Here is a 24,835-nt window from a genome sequence, read left to right as displayed (position 1 = left end):
TCCTTGGAGCTGTCTCCCTACCGCTAGGGCTCGCATATCTCTTCGATTTTCGTTGTAGACTGGAAGCATGTTCTTGGGGAGGAGAGAAATGTTGGGAACGAGATTTTTTGGAAACAAAAATTTCGGTGAATATGCTTCCTATATTGTCCAGGGCAATTTTGTAGTCGGCTTACAATAAATTGCATCGCAATGACATGCTGTGCCAAACCGCAGCGGCCGACAATTTTATGCCGCCATTTACAGCGCGCAACAATGGACGTTTCCTGGCGCCCGCCATAGAGTTTCTTAGTAAGTATACTGTGACAAACTCTATGGCGCCCGCAGCTTCGTCCAGCTCAAGAGCGGCAGATGCAGTGTCCGCTGATGCCTGCGAGCGCAATGCAACCAGCGCCCCTCTATAGACCAGCGCTGCCTTTAGAAAACCGTCGCGCCCAGCATGACACGCCAGCAGAGCGGCGATTAAACATATCAGGTAGGGTTGCGGGGGCAGTGTAAATACACACTTAGACCGGCGCTCCTTGGTTCCCGTGTTCGCCCATACGCGGCGCAGCGATGCAGTTGGGCCTAGAGTTGGGCCTTCAGGGACCTTAGTTGGGCCACCGCTCCCGTGCTCCGTTTACTTCTGCGCGGACCTGTACATCCAAATATGAACGTACAGCGGCTGTCCAAACTGGGCGTTGAATGTTCAGCTCCATTTCGGACATCACACGGACATCCATGGTTGGGCATGATACAGAAGCACAAACGAAAAGGTGTTACTCTTCTGTTTTCCGACTAGCGCCGAGCTTCGAGAGATGTGGGAAAGGGTATACCGGCGCTGGAAGCGGGGTGTTTTAGCTTTGACAGTAAGAATACATAAGTATGCGTGTTTCCGAAAGCATTTCGACGGTCCGGGTACCGGCGGCTCGCTCAGCGCAACCATTGCGCGCGCCACGCATGCACAATGGTGCTTCGGCTTGCTGTCGGAGCGGAGCGGACTGTGAAAAACAGTCTGCTAAAACCACTGTTCTTACACCGTGGCTTCAAGGAACGAGCCAAGGAGACGCGGCCAGTCCACCGACTACCAAGCCTGGGCGGGAGCGGGCCGACCTCGCATCGTCTGCGGCATCCTAGGCGCACCACGAACCTGTCTTGGTGGCCCCACCGGCGGTTGTCGGGCACCTGCGGCCAACGTCGGCGCTCCGTCGACCTTCGCTTCGACGGCCCCGAAGGGCTACGTTCGTGCCGCGACCTACCTGGGACCTCCAACGGCGGCGGCAACCAGGGGCTAGCCACCGAGGAAACAAGCCAGGACGCGCGGAACACACAACTAAGGAGTTGTGGTGGGAAATGAATTTACTAGGACTTGATGGAATGAGTGGATTTTAACTAATTGTGTTGAACTTTATTGAGGATACTTTTGGGTTTTGATTCGAATTTATTTTGGTATTTTTTGTTAGGGGTTTGAGTGTTCATCGGATTCTTGAGTGCCTTGCGTTAGGGACCCTTTTTTTCGAGTTTGTATTAAATGTGTGTTTTGTTAGACCCGTCAACGGCTTTCCTGCGTCCATCTCACTGAGCTGCAGCCCAAGTAACCACGGACGTCCGTCGGACGTCCGAAATACAGCCGAACATCCAATTCCCAGCTTGGTCCACTGTACGTCCATGTTTGGATGTACAGTTTCTGACGTACAGCGGACATCCAGACACGGATGTACAAGTCCGAATCACATCCGCCAATGGACGTACAAAGTTAATACGAAGCATCAAATACCGGCTTAAGTTGAATAGAAAAGCCAAAACGAAAAAGCGACTTTGCTTTTCAAGTAAAAGATTTTGTACATCAACACCCGGCCTGACTTATATATTGAATGTTTTATCTGCATATTTCTGAAATTAAGACTAATTTTTTACTTTTTTGAAGCATCTCACCGTCTCCAACGGTTATCTGTTTGGAGAAGGACATGTAAGAATGGAGAACCGTTAACGAATCATGTTAAGCGAACTCACTGTGTTCATGTATGCCTGTCTGCCCGGTACGTGTTGGCCTTGTGCACTGCAGTATTCATTGCAGGAACTTCTCGTTATGCGATTCTGGAAATTTTTACTGACGTCCGACTGGACTTACGGAAGTGTTAAATCCGGACGTCCGTCGGCACTAAAACAGACGTCATACGTACGTCCGCTAGAGCCGGAATGGACGTACGGTGGTCGGCCGACAGACGTCCGGTGGTTGGTTGGGTGGTCAAGACAGCCTCACCACCCGTTCACGTGACAACTGATATTACTCGAAATAAAGTTTATTCTCTCTCTCCTGAGTGGAGAGCCCGGCCATGGTCCAGTGGGGTTCGGTTCGGTTCGGTGCAGGGGCATTCTGACGGTTGCCGAGGCCACGCGAGTGCACTGTAGTTGAGCCATTTATTGTGGCGTAAGCTACACTGGCCGAGGTTGAGCAGTTTCGCGTGTGTCCTGAAGGGCCGTGCTGCGCAAGCGCGAGAATTGGATTGTATTGGATTGGATTGTAAATCAAATCCAATCGGAGTACGGGTGTGTAGAGAATTGGGTCTGCACATATTCGCCGGTCTGCGCATCCCAGAGGAGTGACGTCATAGCCGCGGCAGACGCACTGGCGCCGGCGCGTGCCCAGCTGTACTCCTCCGTTGCGCAGTAGCCAAGTCTGACGCTGCGCAGGAGCCGCTTGCGTGTAGGAAGCAGACTCGGCTGGTGTGCTGATGTGACTTCCTACATTTATTCAGGTCGCGTAGGCCCGGCCAGCAGTGGAAACGGCGAAGACCAGCTACTGCCCAGGTGCGCAGTCGTGTTCCATCTCTTGGCGCGTGGCCCTGCTGACGCTGCCGAGCAAGTACCGCTGCTGCTGGTGGGATGATGCAGATGATGATAGTGGGGCCAAATGGAAATGGTGGTACCGCCACTACAGCCGTTTCACAAGGCTCCTTGAGAGCCATGCTGCGCGTGCGCGAGGAGCAGTGACTGGATTGGATTGGATTGGATTGCTGAACATTAGCTCACGCTACGTATATCCTGGCAAGCCGACCTAAGCCACTGCTAATTTTTTTGTTTGACGGTGACTCCAAGCCAGCGCGCCGACATCGCTGTGGTGCCAACAGCCGTTCTAGACAAAGCGACGCCGCGGAGCCGCGGGCCGCGCGCGTCTCCTCATGAAACATCAGACCGACTCCGGCGACGGATTCTGTTAACAGCCGCCGGCCTCCAAGCTACAGTGTACACTGTATCCAAGCTGTGTTTGTGTCGTTTTGTGAATGACCGCTGCGTCGGCCCCCCAGGAGACTCCCCAGTGGCCAGAACCCTGGCGGAAACCGGAAGCTGGCCCATCCAGCTGCTCGCCACGCAGACAGCGCTGCGGCATGCGGGGCTCCTGCACCGAGCAAATGGGGGTGACCACCTCCTGGCCAGGCTTCGCTAGAGAGGCCAATCCCGCATGGGCAGCATGGCCGCTCTATTTTAGAACTATGCTGAAGTCCCTCAGAGGGCGTGCCTTCTGCCTCCACCGCCACCTGCAGCCGTACCCCTAGACGTCACAATCACGCTGCCAGGAGTAAATTCCCGAGCGAGACTGCCAGAGGTCGGGATTTGCCAAGAAGCTGCTGCCCTCATAGACCTGGAACCGCCGGGACAACTCCTGGTATACACACATGGCTCGGTTCTTCCAAGTGAGGGCCGAGGTGCTGCTGCCTCCACTGCCCCGGCAAGAGGAGCCCACCGGCAATGCCAGCTGCTGTTCCACACCAGCTGCACAGCGGCCGAGATGGCAGGCCTACACTTGGCCGCGGACATGCTACTGGAAGATCCACCACCAGCGGCCACCATATTTTGCGACTCCCTGCCGGCGCTACTTCGCTCGAGGGAGGCATCTGTACCACGGGGGCGAGGTGGCCGCCTCGAGATGTCCCTAGTTGCCAATCTGCATGACCTGCAGGGACAAGGCTGTAATTCCCGACTGCAGTGGCTTCCTGCCCACGTTGGTATACCCGGGAACGTGGCTGCAGACGATTTAGCGAAAGCAGCCCACCACTCCCCAATGGCCCCAGTTTCCGCGTCCCTGGTGCGCTATGATGTTGCCAGGGACGTCATCAGGCGAGAGGTGGCCGCCCGCCACCCCTGCAAACGAGTGGCCACCGGTGAGGCCCCGCGGCTCCTTCCCACCAGAGGGATATCCCAAGCAGAGCGGTCCCTCCTCCTCCGGCTCTGCCCCGGCTGCTACAGCACATCAGCACGCCAAGCTCCACAGGCAGGGTCGCAAGGCCATACCCACCTGTGCCCACTGCCCTGACCACGAGACATTGGATCACGTCCTCTGCTCCTGCTCTGCGTACGCTGGTGCCCGGAACAAAGCAGTGTCTGGGTACCGGCGGCTTGGGCTACCCTCAAGCACAGCAGAGGACATCCTGCGTCATCGGGGACCCGTCATGCTGCACCGAGAGGCCTTCAGGCTGTTCTTCTCGTACCTCGACGAGTCGGGCCTCAACACCCGCCCATGAACTGTCGAAGCCAGACCCCACCCACTATCCACCCCCTGTTATCACTTTAGTGTTCGAGTTTGTGTGTGTCTGTGTGTGTGTGTGAGAGAGAGTGCGTGTGTATGTAAATATAGTCTGTATATAACCTGCGTGTGTATGTGTATTGTCGTACATAGTATTTTAATAACCTGTTTTCATATTTAATTTTCCATTGCCCTTTCACTGCCTTTTTTTCCCCTTCAATGTTCTTTTATCTCCTAGCGAGATCTGCAGTGTCCTCTGTCGAGAGGCAAAACTTCGCCTTGTAAATATTTTGTTTAATAAACACTCTCTCTCACTCCACTCGCAATAGGCGGCTGTAATTTGCTTTTCTGAGTCTCCACATTCTTCTGGAGGCCGCGGCGCTTCAACAGTGTTAATTAAGATCGGCGTGCGGTGTTGCAAAATGCGTCGTCGATATTCTCGGGTTCGACCACCCATGCCTTCCGTCGTTCGGGTGCCCACACTCATCGACGGGATACGACCATGACGCGACGGCACCCATGCTGCTGTGGACATAAGCCGCTTTCGGCGACTTTGCGGGCACCCAAGCGCCCGCCAAAGAAGGCTGCCGCGGAGGGGGTGACAAGGCGTCGCGCGGTGCGTCCCTATATATCAGCGGCAGGCTACGTGTTCCTGTCTTGGCGGTGTGCCGCTCATCGTGGGAACCTTTGCGGCGTGTCCGATACGCCGCTGCTGAACGAGCCGCCCAACGCCGGATGACCAGAGGGGGCTTCAGGCGTCCTCCTGACGCTTCAGTATCGGTGGTGCAAAGGGCTTCGACCTTAGGCAGATTTCCTGTCTGTAGCCAACATGACGTCCACGTGTGTAAAAGGGAAAGCTGCCCTATATCTGTGAGTGTGTGGGTGTCAATTTCAGCGCCATGGGTTTTTCTGATTGGTGCGTTTCTGAACACAGCGGGGGAAAAAGGGTGAAAAGCTTGGGACGCACCCAATTTTCTTATTTAATCTCTCGCCCGCAGGAGCGCACTGCTCTGTTCCCTCAATTTCAAACTATGTAACTTTCTGTACATAATGTCTGTTTCTACTCGGTTTCAATGTTTGCCCCAACTCAGGACAAACGGACGCACGCGCTAGCAAATCCGCAACACCGCGGTGCACACGACCTTATAGGGCAGTCACTATACCAAGCTTCCTTTGCAAAATGGCCAAATCGTTGGCGGAAAAGCAGCAAGCCACTCTGGCAACACTGTGCACCCGCTGCGCCGCCATTAGAAAGAAAGCGAAAAGGCTGCGAGCACAGAGTTTCTATGGAGTAGCTACCGTCCACCGTCCACGTAATACGCGTCGTGGGGCAACAGACTCGTGAAGCCGTGGGCGAAAACGTGCAACCGCAACGGCGTTGCTACGACCTGCTTCCTTTCTAATGGCGTCGTCGCGTTCACCACCAGTGTTACCACCGCTGAATTCTCAGTGTTGTCCGCCTTTTTGCAAAGGGTCTATAGTGACGATCACCTAGGTGATCGTAACACAGCCAGCGTTAGCCGTAGTGGTAACATGGCTGACGTGGAAGGCAAGAGAAAAATTCTCGATGTGTGGTTGCGGCGGGGCCCGGAGGCAAAGAAATCGGCTTTTGAACTGGAAGGCAGCTGCCGACAAGGAAAAGTTATCGGAAGTGTTGATCGAAAAGCAAAGCATCAGTGGATCACCCCGATCGAACTGGTGGGTGCAGAAAAACTACATGGATCCGGGAGGCATTTTGTCTTCATCTCTTTATACTCTTGGCGGAAGGGAAAAAAAAATTTATAATCTTCTGCCGCGTGCATTAATTGTAAACTGCCAGTCAGAACTATCATTTATTGTGTTCGCCGGTGAAAGCCGTCATTCCTTTGATTAATTTTCGTTTAAATAATGTTTCGTTGAATGATGGCTTGGTTTCGTGACCAAGCACACATGAGAGAGCCTACGTACGTGTAGTACGCAAAGTATAAATTCTGTCGCTTTGCTTCTTGACTAGCTTTTTTATTTCGTTCGACCACATAATCTAGCTGGTAGTATTTCTTTGTGAAATACTTGTTTTTCAATAACCGAAGTTTCCAACTTCGTAGGGTTTTGAACTTCGTCTAGGATGCCTCTGCGCAGAACTGTTCGTGCACATCATGTTCATGTTTTCGGGAGGAAATTGGTGTTAGTGAAAATAAATTATATGAGCGTTATGTACCCGGACGCTGCAGCCCCGTTCCTGCATATCGACTCTGCTCGCGTTCCACGGTCCCTCCGACGCAGCGATGCCATGTCTTGACGCGCATCTACGCCGCTGGCACGTTTGGGTCTTTGCCGGCTTTATGTTCCCCCTACACTCTCTCCTCTCGAGATCCACTCATCATCATCATCATCATCATCAACAACAACACTGCAGGACGAAGGCCTCCCCCGTTGACCTCCACCCGTTTCTATCCTGTGCTGCCCGTGTCCATTCCTTGTCTTCGAATTTTCTTATTTTATCTCTCCATCGAGTTAGTGGCCTTCCTCTTCTTCTATTCCCGTCTCGCGGTGCCCATTCTGTTGTCCTTGTAGTCCGTTCGTCGTACCACATATGGCCAGCCCAAGTTCATTTCTTGTTCTTAACCTGGACTATGATATCGACCATCCGAGTTTGTTCCCTAATCCAGGTATATCCACTCACTCACAAGCTATTCGCTCCAACAAAGTTTGCCTTGGACTCCGACTCGCAAGATGAGAATATTCCTGAGCATTTTTCGCTAGAGCAACTTTACTCAATCTGTGATGCAACTGCGTGTAATGGTTGTTTATTTCATAACGAGTACGTCGGTTCTTGGCAAAAATGATGCCATAATAATAAAAAAAAAGAATCATGTAGATATCGCGCCGTCGCCCGCGCAATATACGAATTAATGCTGTGCGCTCGCAATGCGACATCTTTTGTAGGCTGTAATAAGTGCAGTTTTCCATGCATTAAAAAAAAAAAGCTCAGTCGGAAAGGGCGGGGGAGTGAAGGGGGGTTGGGTGATGAGGGCACAAGTGGGAGTTCGCTCTGACCGGCTCTGCACCGGAGCAGCAACTCGCCCTTGTGAAACGAGCGCGGGCTCGCGGCCTCCCGGACATGGGAGGCTGACCCCTTCCCTTTCCCTTTTCTCTCAAGCTCAAATAATTAAATGTTTTTTACATCGCCTCCTGGTTTTTTTACCACCACCAATAGGAAAGGCGCCGGTTTCATAACGCGAGGGACCCGGGTTCGATTCCCACCACGGGAAGCCTTCTTTTTCTTTCCCCTCGGGCCTCTGGGATGTCCCAGTGGCCCACATCGTTAAAGGTGCCGGGTTCGATTCCCGGCACCTCCTAACCACATTTTTTTCTTGAGGCTTCGAGGTTTTTTGGTTTGCCGGACGGATTTTGGTCGGCCTAACCAGTTATACGGAGAAAACAGCCGCGAATTGAGTCTTTTTTGACGACGCAGCAGACGACAGCGATGTAGCAGACGTCATTACAATTATGCTATCAAAAGAAATAATGGGAAACTACAAAAAACAAAAAAAAAAAACACTTTTTAGAAAGTATATGTTCGAAATTTTGCGGATAGAACATAATATTTTGACTACGCAGATGCGGTTAGCTGCGGTTACAACAGTGTTGTTGTTTTGACAAAATGGCTAGGGCTAGGGCCGTTGAAAAAGCGCGGTTGGCGCGCACGTTGTGATTTCCTTTCATGCGCCGCGTATCCGAGGGAAAAGGTGAGTAAACCGCTGAGCCCATCGACCACACGTATTCTACTCTAGGGTATTACAACATTGCTCATTAACGGCGACACTTGTTCTTGGTAACGCCGTCCTCAAACTTTGTTCTGCGACCTGACAGCCAACGCTTTGTGCTTGCCTCGCTCACAAGGTACCGTAGCCACGTTTCCTGTTGTAGTCGCGCCGTCCGCGATGTAGGTAATTAAAAAAAAAACAGCCCAAAATGTGACCTGCTGCCTGGCACAAGCAACCAAAGAAAATGACATGACAGTTAGGTCTGGTAGCGAGAAAATATGCATTTTTTGGTGAGCGACGCGGGAATCATAACTGAACGGGTGCAGTAAACAGGTAGTGTGGGCGACAGGCGGAAAAATTAATACACCGTCGTCTGGGGCAACCACAGCGACGAGCTGTCGCTCGCATCTTGGCAGGCAAGAGCAGCCCACAGGCGAGCGGCAGCGACGGAAGCTCCCGGCCGCAGTTTGTTAATTTTTTCGCTTGTCGTTGTCGCCCTCGGTACCTGTTTACTACACCCTTTGAGCTACGTTTCCCGCGCCGCTCACCAGCATCGCTGCGTGTGGTTACCCCTTGAACGTTGCAGCTGTTATCAAGTTCGCAATACCAAAAATATAAAGAAGCATTGGTTGAGATCTCTGCTGTGTTAAACCCGAAGCTGGCCCTGCATATGTTTACATCGGTTCAGCTTCATATTTCTATTGTTAGGAAAGTCCGTAGCAAAGGAAAGTCCCGATGTAAAAAGGGTGAAAGTTGGACTAGTTGGATACTGTTCATAATAAAAACAAGAGCACACAAACTAGATTCAACATGTTTAATAAAACCACTTGCTAGTCGGCGCCTGGGTCTTTTTTATTGTTGTCGCACTGTCTAGTTTCTGCACTGTTGTCGCGGGTTCGATTCCCAGCCACGGCGGCCGCTTTTCTGATGGAGGCGAACAGCAAAAACGCCTGTGTGTACGAGATTTCGGTGCACTTTAAAGATACCCAGGTGGTCAAAATTAATCCGGAGCCCCCCACTACGGCGCGCCTCATCCCCGGCGTTGCATCGGCGCGTTAAACTCGACAATCAGAATTGTGCACTGTTGTATTTGTAATGAAGGTGCCTCTGAAATGAAACACTGGAGTTCACGTTTCAAATGTGGTCAATTTAATGTCGAGAAAGACGCACCAGCTGTAAAAATTTCAGAAGAAGATTGCAGGGAGCATTAAAAAAAAATTTAAACACTAACTTTCGTCCAGCCCTGTTGCATGCCTTGCAATCAAGTAGCAACTCATGGAACTCGACTTCTCTTCCTTTCAGGCCAAAAAGTTCCTGCTTCACTCAAAGCAATGAGTGCCTGAAAGCCGTCTACGAGTGTTGGAACTGCCATGGAGCCGTCGAAGCGTGAGCAGCATGTCATGTAGCATCCTCACCACATTACGCCTCCTTGCAGACTGAAGTGCTTTCTTCTTGTCTATCTGGTTTGCTTTCACAGAGCTTAGTTGTTTGTAAACAGCTGCGGGGCTCTTGAGGGAAACCCTCGTCCGATGTCTCAAGGCAGAACTTTTAAAGGGCCCATGAATAAAAAATAGAATGCTGGTTCATTGAAAATATTGTATCGTTTTAATGGTGGTTATACCCATTTTATCGCAAACTTTGAACAAATAACTGAGATATAAGGAAAGCATGTCAAGCGATGGTAAATCCTCGGCCTACGTTTTTAGGGCTAGCGCACAGACCATCACCCGTGGCTATTACGTCACTAAGGCACGAAATTTGAAAGCTTTTCGTTATTTTGTGCATACTTTTGTTAAAAAACCTTTCATGCTTGAAAAGAGCTAAGTGAGTTGCCAAAGGCTAATTCTTTCAAATTGAATACAGTCATTTTTTATTTTTCATGCCTCACACCAACTGTTTAGATGAAATACAATGGGGTGGCGAGACTTGCCAGGCATGTTAATATGGCTCCATTGTTACTGTAGGGCACTGGGGCAAAATATGGGAGCTCACATGGCTAGTGCTGGGTTGTATGCAGTCTATGTTACATTGTTTACACCTTTACAATTCAGAAAGAAATATTGAGGGATTAATTGTTACTCTATGGGAGTGCCTAGATTGGGGCAGGACCTGATTTTGAATGTGTCGAGCTGGGCATTATTGATGGAGTATTTTTTAAATGCTCTTTGCGCATTGATAATCTTAGTCCCGGTCTGCCGATCTAACATCTTTTCCGATGTGTTAGCTTGGCTCAAATATTTATTATTCAGCCATTAAGGCTCGTTACAGTATCAAGTCGTTACAATAAAATGCCCTACTCAAAATCTCTCTTTATTCTAAGTGTTTTACGGTGCATACTGCAGTGTATAGATAGAGAGGAAGTCTTCCCTGATTTTAATAAAGTGTAACTTATAACGAAGCCAATTTCTGATTCTGATACTTCACTATACCGAGTGTTTACTTTTACGAAATGAAAATCTGGTGGTAGTGTCCAAATGAGCGGCTTTTCAACTAGCACGTCGTCATTTACCGTGGAGATGCGTTCCATTTTAAGTGCAGAGCCCTTTAGGGGCTCGCCTTGTCATCGTAGCGTACTGTAACGGTTGATGCCAAATGACTGCTGTAATCAGGTGGTGCCGCGAGGTAACGGACCCAAGTAGAGCCCGGCGTTTTGTCGTAGGGCATCCTGCATAGGCTTGGAAAACCAAGTGGTTTATGTAGCCATAACCGTTCGAAACTCATGAAACGCTGGTGCTTGTCATACATCTCCCCATTGTTTAGCACATTTGACGCAAAATATGTGTAATTAACCGCCAGGACCCATGTTTATTTAGTTAGGAACACTCGTCGAGTTGGTTTTTATGATAGTAAGCGAAAAAAAAGTGGCAGTGCAACGCCGGCACGTGTGGGAGGAAAAGCAAGCACAAAAAGAACAGAACTCCCACTGGCTCTTTTTCAGGCAGGTGGCGTGCGAGCACTATGGAGGCGGGAAATTCGAATTGCTTCGGATAGTAGCAGTGAGCCGATAACGGTGCTACAGCCAATGATTACTTTCTCTGCACTTCCACCAGCTTTCATGAGCACGGATTTAATTTTTTACTTGGCATGGCTTATAGATGAGTTCAACAGTTATCTCTATCTATGAAAAGCCACGGTATTGTTGTTAAAAGACCGTTTAAGGTTGTTTTATCAATAGAAAACAGTTGTGCTTCAAAGACTCATTTGTCAGGGGTCATTAAAAGCTTCCTGCAAAGATCAACAAGGCAGAAAATGCTAGCCTTATGGATTCTGGTGTGAGGAGTGAAAAGTCGTCTTGCGAACCAGGCCAAATAAGAATGGGACGCGGCACGCACAGTCCTTGAGCAGGAAGGAATTTTCTCTCTAGTATTAGTATGAAACTCAATTTCAGCACCTGTTTGGGTCAGTGACAAATGAGATGGAAAGGTGCCTTCCTGCAGTGCATCTCTTTTCTCTTTGCCCAACAGCACGAAGCAGTGGTCGTAAGCGGCCCATGCGAGCTGACGAGCCTTCCGGCAGGTGGGAGCCCATTTTTTCCTTCTTCCTGCTTGTTGTGTGTAGGGTGCCTGAAACTACAGGGGGCAGAAAAGTCCAGAGACGCAGCTAGAGTGGAAAAACGTGAGGTCCCAGTTTTCGGGCTTTGCGGCTTGTATTGTCCAATCTCCCCCATTACGTATGTACTTTTGAAGCTACGTTAAGATTGTGGTCCAGTCGTGTTAACATTGTCCAATGGATCCCGATTGTGCAAGGCCGAAATTCCAGCCTGCTTTCCAAAGTATGGTGGGCTTGCATGCCTACACAGGCAATTTCGAATCTCTCACTCCTATGCTGCCATGACAGAAAGGGCAGGAAAACGATGCTGTTCATGCTGTGTTTGCGTGATGCAGTTGGCTCGAGTTTGCAGACGGGGGAAACTACTGGGTAGCAGAAAAAGATTTATGAAAACACATTGTGAGAATCGTAAAGACCCGTGACACCTGATGAGGTGACGTGAGACGGCGCCGCTAGTTCAGCAGTGCCCCAAGATATGGCACCGCGTGCCCGCACGCTAGCTGGAAATTCGTGATTGTGGGTCCACGGGGTGACACTGCGAGATCAGAGGTCTGGTCTGGAGTAGAGAGATCGGCAAAACATTGCGAAGAGCGCAGCCATGGCGGAACATGCATCCCAGGGGGTCTTTTGTCACGTGTCGTGTGTACCTCCCATTCACGATTGCGACTGGATAATGTGATTCGGGAATGCCGTCACGCTTTGGGCTGACAGGCTTTGGGAGATCCCAAAAAAACGGCTGTACTTCAGCATTACTCTCTACAATGTTCTCGTATCGATGAACTTTGCTGGGCTGCTGTGTACGCGACAGCTCACGTGGTTTATTCTCCGGGAGCTAGCTTGGTGGCCTACACCGGAGAGCCAGCTAGGTCACCCCCAAGAACTCCAAATATTCCACATGGCGTCCGCATGTGGGTCTCGGCTTCAGATGAATTGAGGTCGCTAGCTCCCCGAGAATGCCAAGCTTTTGGTGTTGATGGTGCCTGCAGACATTTGCATCACGTAAGGAAGGGGGATCTCAATCTTTATTGCGTCTCCTACATTGGCCGCGGATGTTGCTGAGGGTACTTACTTGGCAGTGTATGTGTTGCTGCGGATGCAGCCCGCTACGCTTGGGCCGGACGATTTCTCAGACGAAACGCCTTGCGCCAGTTTGTTGAGGGGCAGACCCGATACAGCCGTGACGGCAAATTTGTAAACCTTCTTACATGTACCGGATGGTACGTCCAAAGGATACCCATTCTGTATTCGCCGAGCAGCGGCAGTCGTGGCTCGCTTGCGAGACTGGAGGTACGTAGACTTTGTTCCAACATGCGGCGGGTCGTCTCCCTTGTAACGCCGTCCCCTTGCAAATGCACCGGCGGCACCAGTTGAAGTGTCCCACATGCATCGGATAATGCGGCGGGCTCTACCTAACGAGGGTGCGGTGTTCAGGAGTTCGCAAATTCGTACGATGAGCCTGCTTCTACTGCGCTTCGAGTTTGGGGCGGAGCGATTGTTGACCCCATTCAATGTAGTAACCCCCTAAGTCTGAGGTGCGCACTGCTGCGCTACGCTCATGACGAACCATTGGCCGGTCGTTTAGGCGGCTCCAAAGATTTTGGTAAACTGAGTCGCTCGGTGACCTGGCCCGGGACGAAGCGAGACATTTTTGCTGTTGCCGATCTTGCCACGTCTGTCAAACGGTAGAGGCGCGAGGTGGAAATCCGCCTGGAATGACGCCTTGCAAGGAGCGAAGGGGATGATGAAAGTCAGTCTTTCGCTGTGGGGGCGGCGCATACAATGAGATCGTTGTCCCTGCATTTCCAGAGTGCGTGCGTCTTGGATGTTGTGAAGACCCAACTCGAGATTGCATTTACGCAGTAAGAGCTTCGTGGAGCTCAGCAGGGGGCTGGCTCTTTGGTCACCAGGAATCACCAGTCTTTGTAGGAGACTGACTCCGAGGTGCCCTACACTGGTGATGTGCGCCTGTAGCTGCTTGCAGTTGCGCTGTCTCTACGGCAGCTTCTATTGCTGCGAGCGAGTTGCAGGAGCCCCACCTGCTTGATGTTGACACAGCTTTTCGAAACAACACGCCAAGCTGAAATAACTCAGATGGGTCTTTTAAAGCGACATCCTGCAATAGCCAGGTGAGCTGCCCCTAAATTGGGGTGGCTGGTAGAGCTCAGTGGCTGGACTCGTGATTTTGCGAGCAAGGGAATCTGCAGGGTGGGCACCCTTGGGCATGCAGCTTTGTCACCCGATTCAGTGGGATCACCAATGAAGTTTTTGGCCTGTAACAGGAGATAGCGGTGACCTGCTGCTCCCCACTTTGAGGTTGGGAATTGTTTGCACCTTACAGTGAGTGAGACGCCCTGCAAACGGATACCACCGGGAACCTTGCCAGTCACCCGCGGACAGCGAGGATGGCCTTTCACCCCGCCGTGCCACACTCCCTGCACACAATCTTCTTTGTCAACAGGAGTGCAGTCTTTGCAAGATGGTCACCGGCAGAGTACAAACAGCAGCCACTCTCCGAGTTGCATCGTAAAGCAACGTGTCCCTATTGTCCAACAGTGACTGCATGCTGCCACGTACAGCTTTTTTTAATAGGACAGGGCGTCCAGCCGATCAATAAGCGATCTTTCGTTTTGAACATGTGGCAGACGGACGATGCTGGGATCCACACCACTGATCTTAAACTGTGGCAAATGGCATGGAGGACGGATGACTGATGGCTGTTCTTAGCTGAGTTTTTTCTTCGGTGGCTTTTTCGAGATTGTCCATTGACACTCGGTCCACAGAAGCTACCGTAATCTTAGTACAGTTGAAAATGAGTTTAAGGGGGGACACTGCTCTTAAAACTATTTCTTTTAATTTTTGAGTAAACTCTGTGAAACTTGTCAGCCTTGCTGCTTTTTTCCCACCAATTTCAAATATGCCATTATTTTTTGAGTCAGTCAAATAATTACCAAGATAATTAAAGATAATTGTTCAGTTTTGAAAGAAGAAAACAGTGCTAGTCATAAAATCGTAAGCTTTATATTTTCCAATACTATGAACCCTGGTGAGTGCAATAAAGAATCGGTTTTTTGACGCAGCGCTTGGAACTAATTTTACAGCTCAGTAAACCTTGGCGGCACCAGGGGCAAGGAACCATTTCGGATTTCCATTTCAAACACCAAAGTTTAATGAGCTGTAAAATTAGTTCCAAGCGGTGCGTCAAAAAACCGATTCTCTTATTGCACTCACCAGGGTTCATAGTATTGGAAAATATAAAGCTTACAATTTTATGACTAGCACTGTTTTGTCTATTGTTTCTCCAAAAATGTCTAATTATCTCTAATTATCTTGGTAACTAATTGACTGACAAAAATAATGGCATATTTGAAATCGGTGGGAAAGCAGCAGCAAGACTGACAAGTTTCACAGAGTTTACTTCAAGATTAAAAGAAATTGTTTTAAGAGCCATGTCCCCCTTAAACTTGTTTCTCTCTGATTCTGGTTGGATCATTACCGAAAGTTGATTTGAGCAGGGTAATAGTTTCGGGTCCTGGACGAAGATGCGGAAGAAGAGGCGTGATGTGCAGAATGTGGTTTGAATCGGCTGCGAAAAACCCATGTTTATTGTTTAGGCGGTGCTGCACAGGCTACAGAGGAGGAGAGTGACGGTTTGGGGATGGTTGTGTTGCATGAAGAGTCACGGTGGTTATGCACGGCATCCACGAAGGACTGCCGGGGAACAGAAGGTGGATTAGTGGCATGACATCACCACAATGGCACTCGGCTAACTGTGATTGTAGCTTGTTGATCATACCTTCAGTGCATAACTTTGTGCAGAGGGACATGAACATTGCAAGTTGAAAATGTCCTTAATTGTTTCGTGTGCTGGGCTTAATGCTTTGTTCCTACTGTCGCTCAGAACATTCAGTAGCCGCTTCCCTTTGTCGCAGAGGAGGAAGGTATCTTCCCTTTCGATTGTCAATGCCTCAAATGGGTGTGTGTTCAGTGCTACAGAGCTGGAAGCATGGGGCTGTCACTTTTGGCATGATTCCGTGCAAGATTGTCCCTGTTTGCATGATGATGATTACCTTGGGGACTGCCAGCTAGTAATGGCTTTTGAATCTCTTGAACGTCTTTGTTCGAATTGTCATCGCAGTCTACAAGTGGTCCACGGAATGTTGGGCAGAGCATGATGGGTGGCTGATCTTCCGTTGTGTCGCTGATGCAAGATCGCGCCACGTACTTTAATGCAGGTTACTCGGGGGTGGTACACGATGGCCCGCGACCCACACTAAGCCTAACCAGCTAACTGAGCCCATTTAATCAAAACCTTGGGAGAAACATGTAGGATCACAAGCGCTGCTCGAGACGCTCAGACAAACAAACCAGCCACTGGTTGATCACCGAAAGGTCTGTGAAGTGGGAAAACATGCCGCAAACACAGACCACAAAAAATCGCACCTATGTATTCCTCTGCCTCAGAGTGGCCTACACCGGAGAGTGCGCTAAGTTGCCCCAGGAATTCGGAATGTTCCACAAACGTTACTAGTTCTGGTTGACGGACTGTGGGGTTAATACACTGGAGCTACACCTGGGCTGTGAGGTGTGCCATAGTGGAGGGCCCCAGATTAATTTTGACCACCTGGAGATTTTTAACAAGTGCCGAAAGCAACACGCAGGCAGTTTCAATATTTGTCTCCATCTGTAGCCAGGATCGAACCCGCATCCTTGAGCTCAGCAGCACATGTTAGCCACTGTGGTGGGTTAGGTCGTGTCTAGGCCTAACGTTTCCAGAACATCTCTCTGTAGTCATGACATCATTTTCAAAGCAGGCAAAACAAATGTTTATCAGCGTATAGTATTGTAAGAGTTTCGACGAAACTTAACGCCAGTTGGTGGTTTTCAGGTTTCTTCCGGTCTGAATGCAGAGGATACACTGTCCTCGGCTTTTATTGTGTTTGACTACGGAAAATGCATGTTGCATTACGCTACAATTGTTGCAGAAAACTGTGGCTGTGCCATGACTAACCCTTGTGATCTTATGTGCAGTGGAAATACAATCCCCTTGGCATCCGAAGCGGGACCATCTGCGCCACCGTGCCGGAAAAAACAGAATCCAGCGGCTGACCCTGCCCACCTAAAGACAGCCCCAAATTTTGCACGTGAGTCCTGTTGTGCAGTTAAAGGGGTGTTGAAGAGAACGTGCATTTGCCCGTGCTTCATTTCGTCTGCTTGAACATAAATCCCAAATATTTTCACAATTCATTGCTTCTGGAATTTAGGAGGTGCCTTTGAAATTCTCCTTTTGAGGCGCATCGCACGTGACCGTGTGCGCATTTTCAGTCGGCAGTGCAACTAGCAGTGATGTCACATTAAGAGCATTCGAGAGCTAAACGCTCTTTGTGTATGTTGTCCCATACAGTTTCAAATTCCATGTCTTAAAAATAATGCATCCTTTATTCATTGCCATAAGCAGTTTTCTACCAACTGGACTGGTGTCGCAACCACTTTAGTTGTCTGGCAACCATTGTAGCAGAACTCAAACCTACTGGCAGTTTGTACGGTTTGTAGCCAGTTTCCCTGCCTGAAGTTCACGTTGTTTTCCGAATTCTCTTCTGAATCTTACCTTTGCTGTATCAAATGGCACAAAACCGCTCAACCAAAAAGAAAAGTGCCCCTGTACGATTCGCAGTTGCGGCCGCCGGGCCAGCCCATCAATATGGCTAGCCTGTATTGAACTCAAACGCTTTACCCACTACACTATCAACGCGGAAAGCGCGCGCGGGGCACAAAACTGCGGCATAAAAGCCGCTTCGCATTTGTAACCCAGCACTCTGGTGTGTTTTCATAAATTCTACTCAGCACAGAGGTTTAACCGCCAACTTGCTGTTGAAGGCGTCTGCAGTAAGCCGAAAGGGAGCATATCCAGTCAACGAAACAACGTTAACAGCATTGTTTATTGGAGGAGACAGGAAAGCAATCGAACTCCATGATGGTGGGACTTGGTGACTCGGCACTGTATGACTGCTTGTCAGTGCCCGCTAGTTATTTTTGTGCTTGATGAGTAAATGACGGGTTGGATTAAGTTCTGACTACTTGAAGTTCCTTCGGTAAATGTGGTTATGTAGCAAAATCCTAATTTTTTAGCTTTCGGTCATTTAAGTCGTCAGGTCAGGAGTTTCATGCTCGCGCAACATACATTAAGGGAAATTCACACAATTGAAAAATTTGCCGTGCGGCTCCTAGGAGTGCGCACCACATGACCCCTAGGTCACAGTTTCTTTCCTGCTCGCCGCTACGATCGAGGTCAGAGCTTTTGCTCTCAAGCTCCAAACGATTCGATCCTTGGCGGCAGAGACGGCGGGATTTTGTTGGATCATCAGGCAGCTAGCGATGACTAAAGTTCTAGAGCGGTTCCAGGCACTCTATATTTATTGTTTTCTATTGCACTGGACGCAAAAACATGCTGTGTGGGCAGCGGCCGTGGCCGCGAAGTGGCGCAGGCAGGTGCAGGTAGCTCGAACGATAGCTTGTTACTGCTGCCCTAAATGGAAATCAAGGCCCAAACAAAGCTGCACATACGAGAAAAGAGATAATGATGTGATGGCAAATTGCATTGAAAATCATCAACTGCACCGTTTACAAGAGCGGCAATCGAATATTCCCTGCAGTGTTAAGCCTTTCATCTGCAGGCAGACCTGTAAGCAGGTCTGCCTGTAAGCAGGCTGCTCCCAGCGTGCGTCTCCCCACCCAGTGTGTCACGTGTTGTTTCCCTAGCCGCGGCAGCAGTGAGCACTCGCAGAGCCTGCATCACGTCCACGGTCGCTTTTTGGGCGGCTGACGAGATCAGTACGTAGGCGCTTTATAGTTGATGACAGGGTAAGAGTGCAGCTCCGCCCACAAGCGTTGTTTGGCTGCTAGCTGACTCTCCGCGGTTAGAAAAAATAGTTCGTTATATTGCAGCTGTTTATACCCATGATTACTAATATGAGCGGCTGACAGTATAGCCATCTGATTATGACGTCGTTTATATATGCTTCATTCCGAAGAATGAATGATTTTCACAGGAAAAAGAAAAAGTCATTCTCATTGAAAACTGGCTCAGGAGAAAAAAAAATTACTCACTAAAACGAAGGTTATTCTTGATAGAAACTATTCCCAGTGTATTTTATGCTTAAATCAAAGCTATCTGTGATTTTTTTACTGTTAGACAACAGAAATAAACATATAAACAACGTGCACACAATTTTTTGGGTCTGAATAGTTCGAATTTCGACCGCTGCACATCGCTTAGCCGTCATCTGCTTGGAGAAACATAATCAACATAATGGTAGTCGTCATATTTTGTCGGGCTCGTCGCAGTTCGACTATTTCTTCACTTCGCGTGTGCAGTCATTGTCAAGAAATGTAGTCGGTACAATATCTTCCACAGCCATCATCACCGCTAAATCAAGCGTCGTAAACGCAGGCTGGAAGAAAGGGGCGGTTCGTCGCCGCAATGGCTGGATGCAGTGCACGGACTGTGTAAGCCCAGGGTGAAAAGGAAACCAGCGGCGAAAATTCATCGGTGTCTTTCAGAAATCGGCCGTGATATCAACGGGCCATGCATTGTTCTATGCGACTGTTTCGAACGTAGTGACGCACTGCAAACACCTATCGCAGCGACGCACGCAACCGTGGAGAGAGAGAGAGAGAGATAGAGTAAATGTTTATTGAAAAAGGAGAAGAGGTCGGCCTGAGAAATTGAGCTTGGGCCTGCTACTTCCCTCTGGGGGGAGGGTACTGGGGGACAGAAAGAGAAAGGAATGAATATGGAAGGTATGGGGAATGACAATGAAAGCGACAAATGAACTATGTACAAGCAGTAAACCAATAAACGTCTCACGTACAACGGGGCACTGAATCAGATGACTACAGTTCACTTTTAAGCACATGACTATCATCCATGAAAAAAAAAAAAAAAGAAACTGCTCAGACATTATTTCGCAGTCTGTTCAATTTTGTCGCAACCTAGAGGCGAGAATCCAAAGAGGAGTCACCAAGAAATGTAAGCAGGGCTTTAACGGCTAGGCTTTGCTTCCTGTTGTCAGCCCACGTGCCCAAGATCTTTTGTTCGGACAGGGGGCGAGTGTCCAAGCGTAGTAAAGCTGTCTCAAGGTTCATTCGCTCACTCGAGTACTTTGGACAAGCACTAAGCAAATGTTCGATAGTCTCAGGACAACCGTGGAGGTCGCGATGCCGCATAAGGTGTCCTGCCTTGCGAAATCAGCTGTAGGTGCGAAGAAACAAGCGTTATTTTATTCCGCTTAAACGAGACGACAACACCGTGGTGCGAGCAGAGAACTGCGGGATGTGAAACGTTACAAGACTAAGCATTTCGATTTCACGAGACACGCGAGTGGCAAGACGCTCTACGTCAGTTGGTTAGATTGACAGTATTCGCCGCGAGCTCGACATGTAGGTGGCGACAGCGTCGCGCTGCTAGTGTGGATGCTCCGCTGAGCGGCCCGTAAGAATACACACTGTGGGCGCGCTTCGTGCCTTTTTCCCGCGGTATGTGCGCACGAAAGGTGCAAACAAGAGTGGTATGCTGTAGTTCGGTTCCTCAACGTTCAATGTATAGCATGGAAGCGGCAGTCAGTTTTCATTACTACGCCAAAAAAAGCGACGACTCATCGGGAATATCAGAATGGCCGTAATTGTGACAATGAACTTGTACACTGTGGCTCGTAGCAAGCTCGATCTTTCCAGACTACGGCTTTGAGCCTTCAATAAAGGCATAAATAGAAACAAATCAGGAAGCATCGATCTCTGAAATTCAGTTTACAACGGCAATCTCATTGGCTTTCACTGGCAGCATGACGCATTCTTGCATTTGTGGGATGCCCTGAAATGGTAACATCACCTATCTCCCACGACATTCTTTCTAAGAGCTTACGACATTTTTTGTGTGTTCGAAAGGCAACATAAAATTACTGAATTTTGATCAGCGCAGGGATATAAATGTAACCGCTCTAACGGGTCTTCTAAATGAAATTTTTACGACTCTGAAAGAAGGTTTGATGAATAACGGTTTCGGATCACTTATTTACGGCTTTCATTGCAAGTGAACTTGCGAATTGAATTGTCAACGCACGCAGTACAAGCAACATCTCATGTTTAGCTAGATTTTCGCGAAGTGACAAGCAGGTTTACAGTGTGCAAACCAAGCTTCTGGGACCAAGTTTCTGTTACGGCGGCTCTGTTGACCATTTGCGTTCCTTTTAAAATCTAACAGGTGCCTGCAACAGCGAGATGTGTTTGCATTTTTGTGTATAAGGTCGCTTACGAACCCTAAAGATGGCAATAAATGAAGTGCTGTTGCAGATGTAGTAAAACATTTCCTTCTTATTTCTCGTTGCGAATCAGCGCAACGGGTTCCCGGTAACTACTTTGTTTTGTACACTGAATATCGCCTTTGTCTTGGCATTTAATTCTTGAGGATAGGTTAAAAAATGAAATTCTGTGCATTTAGTTTTTTTTTCGGGAAGAGGGGGGGGGGGGGGGGGCGGTCCTGCCAACGTTGCAAGAGCAGCGAGAAGAGAGCGCATGTAACGCGAAAAGCCAAACTATATGGTTATCAGTATTACAATCGAAACTACACTAGGCGTCGTGTTCTGTAGCGGTGAAAAAGCAGTACGTATTTTTAAAACTGATTAAGGGGGCTCACTGGTCTTTAACCAAAAAAGTTTATTTTTGCAGTTATGATGATGAAACTTTAGGGACACATGTAGTTTCTCATTCTGATTGTAGATATCAAATTTGTTTTTGAGTAAAATGATTATATTGAAATTTATTTGGATTTCTATATTCAATTTTTTGACAGCTTTTGTAAAAAAACTGCTGGAGGGATGGAGCTAAACATGGAACCAGTGGACTCTGCACTAATCAAAGAGTGCAATAAGACTAACATTATCGTTCTATCTGGTCTGTAGCAGAAGTTACGATCATTTGAAGTTTGGGCTTGAAAGGTGGCAACCAGAAAAACCGGTTTTGCCTTCCAGGCCCAAACTTCAAATGGTCGTAACTTCTGCTACAGACCAGATAGAACAATAATGTTTGTCTTATTGCACTCTTTGATTTGTGCACAGTTCACTGGTTCCATGTTTAGCTCCATCCCTCCAGCAGTTTTTTTACAAAGGCTGTCAAAAAATTGAATATAAAATCCAAATAAATTTGAATATAATCATTTTAATCAAAAACAAATTTGATATCTACAATCAGAATGAGAAACTACATGTGGTCCCCAATTTTCATCATCATAACTGCAAAAATAAATTTTTTGATCAAAGACCCATGTGCCCCCTTAACCCCCTTTGGCCCGGGATTGTCCAGGAATTGTGGCTCGCCTTTTTCAAAATTGTATTGAAAGCAAGCATTGTGGGAAAAATTAAAAAAAAAACAGCGAGTCATGGCACACACCCCTCACACATGTGGGCAACAACGTGCATTATATTACGCGTTTTCTCCTCTTTCTTTAAACTTAGGTCCACCTTAAGAGGTTAAGACGTGACCATATTAGGCATTTGGTTATGCTGAGTGAGACACGTTTCTGGACAAGGTGATTCATGTCGGATTTGAAAATGATATATATGAACATGACACACGAAATGCCACATGACAGGCGCAAACTCACAACTGCTTAATTTTACCGAAGAATCCCCCTAAATACTCTTGCGCAGCCATAGAAACGTATTTTAAATAGCAACTCGATACAGTTGAATAAATGTTTATTCCTCCTCCTCAGTATAAACGACTGTCCAAAAATGGTATTTATTTTAGAAAAGGTACGAGAAGGACACGATCACACAGGCGCTTGCGGGTGTAAAATACGTGTCTGGTAATGTATGGGCGATAGCGCACGGGTCGTGTGCAGTGTAAATGTTTTTGTTTGTTTCTTCTTTCTATAAGGACACAGCGCAATTTTACAAGGGTGTGGAATTTGCCCGCGTATGCACAGGCCTTGTCGCTTCTTACCCGTTTCGCGTACGAAACTTTTATCCTTTAAATAATCACCACGCCACCTTCAAAAAGCACCCTTCGAAGTTCCCGAAACGGCAGACGACTGCACTCAACAATAAGAAAAGTGCAATGTGTGGAAGCAATGTTTATAACACGTTTCACACTCAAGCGGTGACCAGGGCGAAGATGTTTCGTGGAATTAAACCAGCGCATTAACCCGCAACGGCCGCTGATTATCGTGTTTCTAGAGGAAATGCGCAAGCAGAGATAACTATGTCATTGCTTACTGCCAAACGAGCACACATATTGGTTGTTTTGTCGTGTGCAGCACGCGTCTTGCGCCGTACGCAACGTGAAAAAGCAGACGACGCGAGAGCGCCATCCACACTAGGAGCGGTTCGTCCCGCCGCCGCCAGGGGCCGACTGTGTTCGCGCTCGGGGCGAATACAGTGTTATGCTTTCAATCCAGGCGACCATTTCCGAGGTGTTTCGCGGCGATGTAATAAGAGAGCTGCTGGTGTTTCTTTAGTGTCATATCACCACCGCGCAGTTTACAGTGGAATGATAACACAGAGAACCCCAACTGACCGTGAAAATTGATAGAAAACCACCCTTAAGCTCTAGCAGCCGCCTAAAAAAATTACTGTTGCAAGCTTTTATGGAAAAAAACGAATAGTGACCTACAAATGCATCCGTCCGAAGTTCGTTTCCAAGTTGTGCTACATTCAACTTTCATTGGCTTTACACTGATGTGCAGCAGCCTACCGTGAAGATATTTTTATTGTTGATGAGGCTTTTGAAATAGCATACATAAAGAAAATATTCGGTTCAACATGTAGTTGCTTTGCAGCCATGTCATGTCAGGCTTTTGTGGAAGCATTTTAATTTCTGATAATCTTCCCGAAGCCAATAATCTTCCCCTATGTACACCAAACAGTGACGTCGAACACTGACTGCCCTATACGAAACCTGAACGAACAGCTATACAAGTGCACTCAATTCTTACTGCACCTATTTAGACAACCACACTCAACAGGTCCAATAATATGAGTATGAATGAGAGATCTAAGTGGCTTATTTAAAAATGTGCCTACATCTCCATGCAAGCATTTCCATTTTATCCACTTCTGCAACCAATCAGAGCACCAAACTGGAACAGGGAGAAGAAATATTTAATTCTCACTGCCCCTTGTCAAGGTGTCATGGGCTACTGCACAAGCATTTTCTATTTTTACCACACTTTCCAGCCAGCAGCAGCAAAGTAACACCCTGAAAGCCTGACGTTGTATCCATTTTGATTTGCTGCACCAGTGTTTTCAGTGCCTAATGCTTTAAAGCCAAAAGCAACAGTGTGTACGTGAAAAGCAGTGACTTCATAGCGTGAAGGTGTGGCATGAATTCATTCTAACGTACTACATAAGCATCTTCAACTCTCACCACAACTTCATGGCCAGAAACTACAATGTGTGTGCGAGAGGAGCAGCGGTTTCATAGCCTGAAAGTGTGGCATGAATTTATTCTAACGTACTATGTAAGCGTCTTCAACCCTCACCACAACTTCATGGCTAGAAGCTACAATGTGTGCATAAAAAGCAGAGACATCACAGCTTGTAGGCCTGGCATAAACACATTCCAACGTATTTTATTAGAGCTTTCACTTCTTACCATAAACCTTTCTAATCAGAAGGAACAGTTCAACCTTGCAAAGGAGTTACATATCATCTTGCAGAAGTGACGTAAAACCATTGCGACCTGCTGAGTAAGTTTTTCCCATTTTTAATGCATCTGAGCCAGTTGGAAGCAACAGTGCGCACAGAAAGCAGCGACATGACACTCTGGAGGCCTGAAGTTGAACCATTTTGATATGCCGCATCACTGCTTTCTATTATTCTTGTATTCTTGCAGTTGTATAACCAGAATCAACAGTGCATGCTTGAAAAGTATGAACATAGCATTCTGAAGGGGTGACATACCTCATTTCTACCTGATACACAGGTGTTAGCAATTATTACTGCAGCTCTTCAACCTGAACCACCTTCAGTAACTGTTTGAAGGCTCT

At 48.1% G+C, this 24,835-nt stretch overlaps 1 protein-coding gene across 2 annotated transcripts in view; it reads left to right on the top strand.

Annotated features, from left to right (window-relative positions):
• Positions 1-8,130: 8,130 nt before the first annotated feature.
• The window catches only part of LOC144141075 (uncharacterized), a 34,721-nt gene continuing 18,016 nt past the window's right edge, over positions 8,131-24,835 (top strand). Inside the window, exons 1-4 of one of the 2 annotated variants that reach the window (XM_077672590.1) lie at positions 8,131-8,229; positions 9,550-9,633; positions 11,712-11,763; positions 16,825-16,937. In XM_077672590.1, the coding sequence (XP_077528716.1) occupies positions 9,618-9,633; positions 11,712-11,763; positions 16,825-16,937 (181 nt within the window). In that variant the 5' untranslated portion in view covers positions 8,131-8,229; positions 9,550-9,617. Of the gene's footprint in view, positions 8,230-8,251; positions 8,384-9,549; positions 9,634-11,711; positions 11,764-16,824; positions 16,938-24,835 lie in introns of those variants that run through there. The other variant, XM_077672591.1, reaches the window with a different exon arrangement.

Source organism: Haemaphysalis longicornis, unplaced genomic scaffold, assembly GCF_048455015.1.
Source record: "Haemaphysalis longicornis isolate Haplotype H1 unplaced genomic scaffold, Haemaphysalis longicornis Haplotype H1 scaffold_6, whole genome shotgun sequence".
NCBI lineage: Eukaryota > Metazoa > Arthropoda > Arachnida > Ixodida > Ixodidae > Haemaphysalis > Haemaphysalis longicornis.
This window is presented reverse-complemented; position numbering and strand designations above follow the sequence as displayed.